The sequence below is a fragment of the Acomys minous genome (genome assembly GCF_964271855.1).
Source record: "Acomys minous genome assembly, chromosome: 10".
Lineage (NCBI taxonomy): Eukaryota > Metazoa > Chordata > Mammalia > Rodentia > Muridae > Acomys > Acomys minous.
The window spans coordinates 63,133,372-63,142,798 of record NC_140491.1 but is presented as its reverse complement, the minus strand read 5'-3'; the positions used below and the strand labels follow the sequence as shown (position 1 = coordinate 63,142,798).

The 9,427-nt window shown below is 54.4% G+C and overlaps 1 protein-coding gene across 1 annotated transcript; it reads left to right on the top strand.

Annotated features, from left to right (window-relative positions):
* The first annotated feature begins 3,479 nt into the window (after positions 1-3,479).
* On the top strand, positions 3,480-7,895 carry LOC311606423 (lipocalin 1-like). The gene is made up of 6 exons (XM_084797739.1): positions 3,480-3,725; positions 4,369-4,505; positions 5,186-5,259; positions 5,458-5,565; positions 6,525-6,620; positions 7,307-7,895. Exons 1-6 carry the CDS (start codon positions 3,618-3,620, stop codon positions 7,348-7,350), a joined length of 567 nt encoding a protein of 188 aa, XP_084653865.1. The 5' UTR covers positions 3,480-3,617; the 3' UTR covers positions 7,351-7,895.
* Positions 7,896-9,427: the final 1,532 nt, after the last annotated feature.

Sequence of the window (9,427 nt, the reverse complement as noted above, 5' to 3'; positions counted from 1 at the left end):
CATGGACTTGAATACCCAGAGTGAAGGTGGCACTCTCCCTGTGGCTGAGCTTTATGGTGGGTGCCGTTCCCACCCACAGCCTGCAGGAAATGTCAGGACCTCAAGATGGAGAGGCGGGGGGAAGGGGGGGGGAGACAAGGTACCCCACAACTGCTCTCCCTACCGCAAGCACCCTCACTACGGGGCCTCTGTTCAACTATGCGTTCATTCCTGCGGGCTGTAGGCAGGATTTCGTTCACAAACGTGCAAGAGGCTGCATTGAAACACTAAAGGAGGCACATGCTCAGGAGAGGTATGACACCAGACAGCACTGTGGACCTTTCCTCAAGTGGTTAGCCTCCTTTCCTGCAGCTTCCTCTGTGGGGCCCCAGCCACGGTGGCTGGGATGACTGTGATCCCTTTGGAAATCTATTGCAGATGAAGGGGTCTGTCTGAGCCTTAGCGGAGCGAAGGCTGACCCGGAGGGGGCACTGGAGGGAGAATGGTACTCAAGTGATGAATTCTGACCTCCGCTTCCTCTTGTCCACAACACAATGTAGCTCGTGGGACCCTTAGGTCACTAGATTCCCTCTCATCTCCATCCCCCACACTCTGGCAGATAGACTTTTCCAAGGGAGCACCCTGCAAAGTGTGACCCCCTATGATGCTGCACCCAGGCTTTCTCCAGGGTGCTGGGGTGCATGTACACTTACCCGTGTGTGTGTGTGTGTGTGTGTGTGTGTGTGTGTGTGTGTGTATGAGTGTGTACAGTCTGTATATCCCTGGCCACTCCTGTGCCAGTCATGTTCACCCATGCATTTCTCCGAACCCCTTGTGCCATTCCGCAGAGCAAGGAAGCACTCTCCTTCCCTGAAGCCTCCGGGGGCCAGGCTCTCCCATCAGTTCTGTCTCCTGGCTTCCCAGACTGCCTCTCCGCATCCCCCAAGAAAGCAGGGAGAGCCCTACTAAGCTATGTCCACTGTAGCATCACAAAGTGTGGAGATGGGACCCTGAAAACCCTCACCCTAGGAATCACACTCCAAGGTGGGGACAAGGGCTCAGGGTTTGGTGACTCTGGGGAATTGTGGCTCTGGTGGAGAAGCTCAGTCAGCCATGTTGCTCTCTCCTAGGTGTGTGGGGCCTTGGAAATAAGGACAGTGGGGAGAGGGAAGGAAGGAGGCTGAGCCCTGGGAGGAAGGGGCGGGGAGAGTCCCTGCAACAGAGCATCTGCCTTCCCCAAGGTCCAGATCTGTGCAACCCGGAAGTCGATGTTTCCGTGGCCTCCAACTCTTGAAACCTCTGCCCTCCCGCTCTGACTCGCCCTTCTCCGTGTAATAAATAGATTCAGCATCTCTGGTGCCTTCTTGTCTGTATCCAAAGGCCACAGTGCCCCTCTTCTCAGAGGGAGCACCCCCAGGAAGGGGCGGTACCCACCTAGATTCTGACAGGGTCGGGCAGGCCTCCCCAGGAAGAACTCTCATGCCCAAGGGCAGCAGCTGGGCTCTGAGGGGCCGCAGGGAGCTCTGGAGTCCTGAGGACGAGCTGGAGAGACCTGGGGACCCATCAGTGTCTATCTGAGCAGGCTAACTTGAGTGGTCCAAGGAGCAGGAGGGGGCTCATTGCCACCCTACTAGAATCATTTTTTTTTTTTTTTTGGTTTTTGAGACAGGGTTTCCCTGTGTAGCCTTAGCCTTAGCTGTCCTAGACTTGCTTTGTAGACCAGGCTGGCCTCGAACTCACAATGATCCGCCTGCCTCTGCCTCCTAAGTGCTGGGATTAAAGGCGTGCACCACCACAACTGGCTTTTTTTTTTTTTTTTTTTTTTTTTTTTTTTGGTTTTTCGAGACCGGGTTTCTCTATGTAGCCTTGGCTGGCCTGGACTCACTTTGTAGACCAGGCTGGCCTCGAACTCACAGCGATCCGCCTGCCTCTGCCTCCCGAGTGCTGGGATTAAAGGCGTACGCCACCACGCCCGGCTCACAACTGGCTTTTTAAAAAAGATTTATTTATACAATGTTCTGCCTGCATGTACACTTGCAGGCCAGAAGAGGGCACCAGATCTCATTATAGATGGTTGTGAGCAACCATGTGGTTGCTGGGAATTGAACTCAGGACCTTTGGAAGAGGAGATGGTGCACTTAACCTCTGAGCCATCTCTCCAGCCTCATCCTTACTAGAGTCTTTGCCCAGCCTCCCTTTCAGAACCTGGACCAGTTCTCATAGGCTCAGCCAAGGGCAGGGCTGTTCTGTCTTCTCGGCCATGCAGGGCACACCATGAGGTCTCTCAAAGCCTGAGTTACTGTATCTGTGGCCAGGAGTGGAGGGTAGGACCTCACCCAAGGGAACAACGCATAGACAGAAAGATCTCTCTGATTAGGCCAGTCCCTCCCTAGCTGGGCTTCTGACCTTCCTGGCAAGTGAAAGTGATCACTTCCTGCCTTAGAAGGCATTGACTGTAAGCCAACTTAGCTACGAAGAAGCAGGCAAGTGCCTGGCTAATGTCAGCTAATTCAACCCCAGTGGGAAGCTGGACCTCTGCTTACCCTGCGGGTGACAAAAATATTCCTGCACCAAACCCAAAGATGGGGCTGACCCCTGTGTATGGCTCTCCAGAGTGTCTCTGAGCCAGCTCCCTGCAGAACAAAAGAGGTCAGGGCCCGGGGAAAGGGCCAGAGAAGGTGTCACACTTGACGTGATCTAGAAGGAGAGCTACTGGGGCCTGATGCTCTTGGCCCCAGGTGCCATGGCAGTGGAGACGGGGTTGCTGCTGCTGTTGACCTTCAGTGTAGATTCGGCCTGAAGAATCCGGAAGACGCAGCTTCCTGTGCAGCCGGACTTTGATACACATGAGGTAAGAGGCATCAAAGAGTAAGCAAATCTGGGGTCTGACTCTATTTATTTTTTATCTTTGGTTTTTCGAGACAGGGTTTCTCTGTGTTGCCTTGGCTGTCCTGGACTCACTTTGTAGACCAGGCTGGCCCCGAACTCACATCAATCCGCCTGCCTCTGCCTCTCGAGTGCCGGGATTAAAGGCGTGCGTCACCACTGCCTGGCTGGGGTCTGACTCTAAAGCAAAGGAAGACACTAAAAAAGTGGTCACCCCATGCTGTCCTGGATACATGGGACAGTGGCCATGGGGCTGGGAGCGAGGCTTGGTGAGAGACATTCATAATCAACAGGGACAGTGACAGCCTGTGCTGGCTGGGCACTCATACTCCTCACGTCCTTGCCTGTGCTTCCTGTCACACCCCGGGGAAGGAACTACACAGCTGTGAGGTGAACAAGGACACAGGAGGGTCCTCCTGTTCCTGCTCCTGTGGCCAGTGGGAGGACTGCAGACCTGGGGATAAGGGGCTACACCCTGAGGGGGTAACAGATACTCCTATTGTCCTCTGTAGCCCAGCTGCCGGCCTCTCCCTGGGCCCCTAGGACAGACTTGTGATGTGAATTAGCTGCCCCAACAGGCTCACCCTGTTTTTGCCTCACTGACTTGAGTGGCACCCGGCTCTGTGTCAGTCCCAGGGAAGACCGGAGTGTGCAGGGATTGGAGGCCAGCGAGGCTGGTCAGCAACTGCTTAGGAGAAGTAGGCTCAGAGATGAGGAGGTGCTAGGACCTGCTGCTCTTAGCTTCAAGGGCCATGACACGGGTAACAGAGTCACTGCTGCTGCTGCTGACCGTCAATATTGGCCTGGCCCAGAAGAGTCTGGAAGAGGTGCCAGTGCAGCCGGACTTTGATGCACAGAAGGTGAGCGTCATGGCCAGGCTGACTGGGTGCTGGGTGAAGGATTGCGTGCCGGGTCACACTGAGGGTGTGCTCCATGCAGGAGCTGAGGCTTAGGCAGCCCAGGCTTCCAGGAGCTCGGGCAGACACAGGGACTTTTAGTTAACTCTGGGGTGCCTTCCTGGGTAATTGAATCTTGTGGCTCAAGAGCAGCCTGGGAGGCTGAAGAGCCTTGGCTATGGTCACCACAAGGGTGACCTGTAGCACCAAATATGTCCTGGTGTCTTGTCTGCCTCTGCCTGTTCATCTCTGGGTCTTGGTGCCCAGAATCAGAATCAGTGGGAACTGTAGACAGCACCAGGCTGAGAGGGCTCATGAGGACAATTTCAAGCCATGATGACTCTGGAGCAGAGCTCACACCAGGGACATGAGGGGTGGGCAGAAGGCTCAGGGGCGGGGGACAGAGAGGGAAGGAAGGCTGGAACGTTTCCAAGTAGGAAGTCACAGCGTATCCTCTGTCCTGGGAACCCTAGACGTTTAGCTGTGTGTACATCCTGGGGACTTGTGCCCGCTTACTGACCAGACTTAGAGCTATATGATCTCTACACTAAGACCGGAAGCTCAGATATAGCTTTCTCTCTGGCCCCCATACCCATATCCCCTGCAGGTGGAAGGACGTTGGCTTACCATCCGGCTGGCCACCAGCCTCAAGGACCTGATCTTGCCTACTGACCCCCTGAGACTTTCTCTTCACTCCATTTGGACCAGAGACAGTGGGGATGTGGACTTTGTGCTGTTTGAGATGTGAGACTTCAGGCCCAGAGTTCTGAGGGGTTAGCACCGGTGACCAGAGGGACCGCGGTACTGTGCCAGGCTGAAGGCTATGGCTTGCACAGTGTGGGACCCAAGGCTTAAGAGAAAGAGCCGGCAGAAAAGGCCCATAGCAAGCTGCAAGCTCTGCCTGGCATGCTCCGAGGTGCTGCTGAGCATGTGGCTTCCAGCCACAAACGGGATTTCAAGCCTGGTTCTTTAATGTGCGGTCCTTGCTATTTAAAAGTGGTGACATTCCCTGGGCTCAGTGGTACATGCCTTTAACCCCAGAGTTTGTGAAGGCAAAGCAGGATGGGGAGGAGTGTTGGGGTTCAGCTATATAACAAGTCCAAGACCAGCCTAGGCCCCAGGAAATGTGGGCTTTGTCTGTCCAGAGTAGGAACACTCAGAGGCAAACAGGTCAGGGGCTTGATCCGAACACCAACTCTGAGGATAGTCTGGGCTCAGTCTCTTCTGGGGGGTCTGGTCTCATCCATCTGTGAGTAAGATACCCTTACTGTAGCTACCAGGGTCTCTCTCCACCTGTCTAGCCCTCATGGAGGCTGCTCCCAAACACTGGGGGCTGAAAGCCCTGGGGACGACTTCGGGGTTCTCAGGCAGGGTCACCTTCAGTGTTTCTCTGTGCCCTGAGCCAGCCGCGTTCTTCTTTCTAGAGGTAAAGGGGTATGCACAGGATTCAATGTTACCGTCCATCCAACTGGGCTCCAAGGCCAGTACCAAGGAACCAGTGAGTAACTTCGTGGGGAGCCTGGGCCCTGTGCACAAGAGGGGGCCCCAACTGGGAGGGACACAGGTACCCTCCACAGAGACAAACACCCAGAAGAGCTGCCAGCTTTGGACAGGCCACACGTCCTGTTCTCTGTGGGGAGGTGGAGTCCTGGAGCCAAGGGTGGAGGCAGTATGTGTCACACCCGGTTCTCCACAGCTGAGGCGGGCAGCTTGCAAGTCCATTTCGTCAGCACTGACTACAACAACCTCATTCTTTATGTGCGCTTTGAGGACAAAGAGGTCACCAACCTGTGGGCACTTCTGGGTAGGTGATGGCTCTCCCCAGCGCCGGCTTCTGTATCTAGGCCCCGTGGGTAGGTCTTGATCACTCCCTGGTCTGACCAGAGACTTTCTGTCTGGAAGGGAGTCCCATGGCAGCTGTTCTGAGGGTGTGGATGGTTCAAAGTGGCAACCAGGCTTTCCACCATACAAGACACAATACACTCCTTCGCTCATTCGCTTACTCTTTCACTCTCTTATTCGGCCCACAGTCGTCACGTGCCTGTGGTGTTACAATCTGGAGCTTTCCTGGGTGTTGGGATTAGTAGTAACTGGGCCCCTTCATGGTTCCCAAAAGGAAAATATCAGGGGAGAGGGCCTGAGGAGTTTACAAGGCGATGTCAAGAAGCCATTGCATCTTGAAGGCTGGAGGTAGGTGGGGTTGGCCACAGCCAGAGTCCTGGGTGACACTGAAGGTAGCCAAGAGCCTTGAGCTCTGAGAAGGATGGGGCGTGGCAGGGAGAGTGCAGATGTGAGCATAGATGAGGGGTTTGGGTTCTCTGGGATCTTTACGTAGAGGATGCAGGCCTCACTTGTTTTTTAGAGATGCATTAGACTGCGCTAGAATCAGACATGTCCCTGTCCCCCGCTTTTCCTCTTTTCAGGGTTGGGGATAGAAATTGTGGCTTCCAGATATGGGCACATGCTCTACTGACTGGGTCACACTGGCTGCTCCAGATGTGCTTTTAGAGGAGATAGCAAAGGGACTATTGAAATCACTGGGAGAGGCATGTTCTGGGTCTGGGAGGTAACTGGGGAGGTGGCGCTGCCATCAGACCCACCCCAACATACGGCCTGCATGTCAGAAGGAGACCCGTGTCAAGCAGCTGGTGGTCAGGGTCTCTTTCTCTGTACCCTGCTGGGGTTCCGATCTCTTCTTGCTGACCCAGGTGGGTCTCCGAGAGCTCAGAGAACTTCCCCTCACTGCCGGCCCTTCAATTTCAGCAAGAAGAATGCTTGAGGACCCTACATGGCTGGGGAAATACCTGGTGTTTGTAGAGAGATTCCACCTTCAAAAGGCCCCCATCTTCAACACAGCTGGTAAGAGCTGCTTCTAGCTGCTTTCAAGCTGTTGGGGGACCACCTCCCTTTCTCGTCCGCTCCATTACGCAGCAACAACACAAGAACAGCTTTCATGATGTTGCTTTTCTGGCCAGACCTGTCCTAGGTGGCTCCCCTGCCAGGCTGGCACTTAATGACTCCATGCCATGGATGTGGCTCAGAGACAGTCCTGGGTAAAGGAGAGGGCCTGGGTGTGGTCCAGACCTTGGAGTCTCCTGACCTCAGCATTGAGCCTGTTTGCACCACCACCATTTAGGGTGTCATTTAATTGACCATGTCTGTTCTGAGAATTTGGCAACACATGGAACCAGACAGGCGTACCCAAACTCAGGTCACACCTAGGCAGACAGCAGCAGAGGATGAGGGAGGCTGGGCTGGGGCCATCGGTCAGGAGAGCGAAGGATGCTCTCCTTGCGTGTGCAGAGCTCAGGAAAGGTGTCCTAAGAGAACTCAAGGCTCCCTGGAAAAGGGATGTGCTGAGGATGGATGAGGCGGTGAGCCATTACCAGAGCACAGAGCACGTGACCATCAGGGAGCCGAAGGACAGGAGGCAGGGCAGTCCTGGGGACTCAACAATTCACATATTGTGATTGGTTTCTTGGCCGATTGATTTGAAAGCAATCAAGTAAAGCCCTTCATCCCGCCCTTTCTCTCCCTCTCCACAGGCCAGTGTCCCCCCAGATGGGACCTAGATGAGGCTACTGCTTGAAGCTTCCCCCATGGGCGCCCCCACTTCTGCTGCTTCAGCCTCCCTTCCGTTTTCTCGCCATCAGCTCTGGATGTCCTTCTATACCCCCTAGGGGCCTGAAGCCCGGAGCTAACCCCTGCCTGCTTGGTCTTCCTTTGCCCCTTCCTCTCTGTGGTAACCAAGTCCCATCAAACAACACAAAGGGACCCCCCAAGGCTCCCAGCCTGGCCCTATGGCTGAAGGAACATTGAGGAGGCTGATGAGCTATGAGCTTGAAAGAAGGTGAGCAAATCTAGGTGTTCTTACAGAAAATGCCCCTCTCTTGGGCACAGAAAGTTTACTTGCGGGATGAAGAGTGGCCCACAGGCAGAGTGCTTGCCCAGCACACTCAAGATCCGCCTTCCGTCACCAGGTGGTGGTGGCGCACACCTTTAATCCCAGCACCCGGGAGGCAGAGGCAGGTGGATCCCTGTGAGTTCGAGGCCAGCCTGGTCTACAATGCGAGTCCAGGGCAGCCAGGACAGTTACACAGAGAGACCCTGTCTCAGAAAACAAACAAACAAACAGAAAAAGTAGCTGGAATACACGCAGACATGACATCCCACTGCAACCATCAATATTTTGGGAAGTGTGACCCTCACTCTGTGATAAATAAATGAATGATGACAGTGAAGCAATTTTCTAATATACTGTTCTGTAAAGGGGACTCTAGCAGAGAGAAAAGGGCTAAAATGGCACCGCTGGTATCTTAGTCTCATTCTGTCACTGTGAAGGGACGCCATGACCAAGGCAACTATGAGAAAAGAAAGTATTTAATTGGTGCCTGCATATGCTTTCAGAGGCTTAGTTCGTTGTCATCATGGTGGGAAGCCAACAGGCCGAAAGCTACATCTTGATCTGCAAGGAGGGGGAGGGGGAGGGGGAGGGGGAGGGAGAGGGGGAGGGGGAGGGGGAGGGAGAGAAGCTGGGCCTGGTGTGGGCTTTTGAAGCCCTAAAGCCCATCCCCAGGGGCACACTTCCTCCGAGGCCACACCTCCTAATCCCTCTAGTCCGCTCAAACAGTCCCACTGCCTACTGACAGAGCATCCAAATCTATGGGCCTATGAGGGCCCTTCCTATCCAAGCCTTCACAACTGGCAGGCTGATCTGGCACGAGACAGTGGTTTGTTTTTTGTTTCTGGGGTTATTTGTTTGGTTTTGGAGAGAGAGGGAGAGGGAGAGGGAGAGGGAGAGAGAGAGAGAGAGAGAGAGAGAGAGAGAGAGAGAGAGAGAGAGAGAGAGGGAGAGGGAGAGGGGGGGGGTATTTTGGATCTCCTGAGCTGGAGCTACAGTAGAGATGGTTGTGAGCCCCAAACATGGGTCCTGAAAATTGCACTCAGGTACTCTGCAGGAGCAGCAAGTGGTCTTAATCATGAATTCTCTCTCCAGCCTGAGCCAAGTCTCTGTTCACAAGAAACCCTACACCCTGTCCCCCCATAGGCTGGCACTTTAGTCTCTGCATTCTTCTGGCATACCCGCTCCTTCCCAAATATCACACCAACCAGGCCAGCTGGTCAGTTATTGGGGGGCCGAGGAGGGTCGCAACCTGTGGATAAAAAATGGGCGAAAGAGAGACAGGGCTCAAGGAAACAGCAGCTTGTCAAGAGCCGTTTATTGAAGGTGAGGGCAGGCTTTTTAAAACCTGCTTTAGGGAGGGCGGGGGTAAGCGAGGAGGGTAATGGAAAAGTATAGAATCTTCTGGGGTTGAGCCCCGGAACATCTGCAGGGGGAGGGGTTTTCCTAGTTGGGGCAAAGCAGGATGTCTCTGTGGTTATCTCAGGATCGGATCGCTCTCTTCTCAGGGCTAAGCCGGATGCCTTGCGTGCCTAATGAGTGGCCAAGCAGGATGTTTGCTGCAGATGCTGAATGGGTGGGGGTTGGCCACGGGCCGTTTGGTCCCTGGCATCACACCCTGTTGGTTCAGGACACAAAATCTTCTCAAACGAGTACCCTGGGGATTGGGCAGCTCCCTTTTCTGATTGTGGACTCAGTCATGGAGCAGACTGCTTGCGACTTCCCAGCTCCCTGAAACAAGCAGCAGCCCGCTAGCTAGAAGGGG

Excerpts from the sequence above, each read along its gene's own strand:
- LOC311606423 (XM_084797739.1), top strand. The coding sequence starts at position 3,618 with ATGACACGGGTAACAGAGTCACTGCTGCTGCTGCTGACCGTCAATATT. Across the intron at positions 3,726-4,368 it reads CGGACTTTGATGCACAGAAG|GTGGAAGGACGTTGGCTTAC; the intron begins GTGAGCGTCATG and ends TATCCCCTGCAG. Across the intron at positions 6,621-7,306 it reads CCCCATCTTCAACACAGCTG|GCCAGTGTCCCCCCAGATGG; the intron begins GTAAGAGCTGCT and ends CCCTCTCCACAG.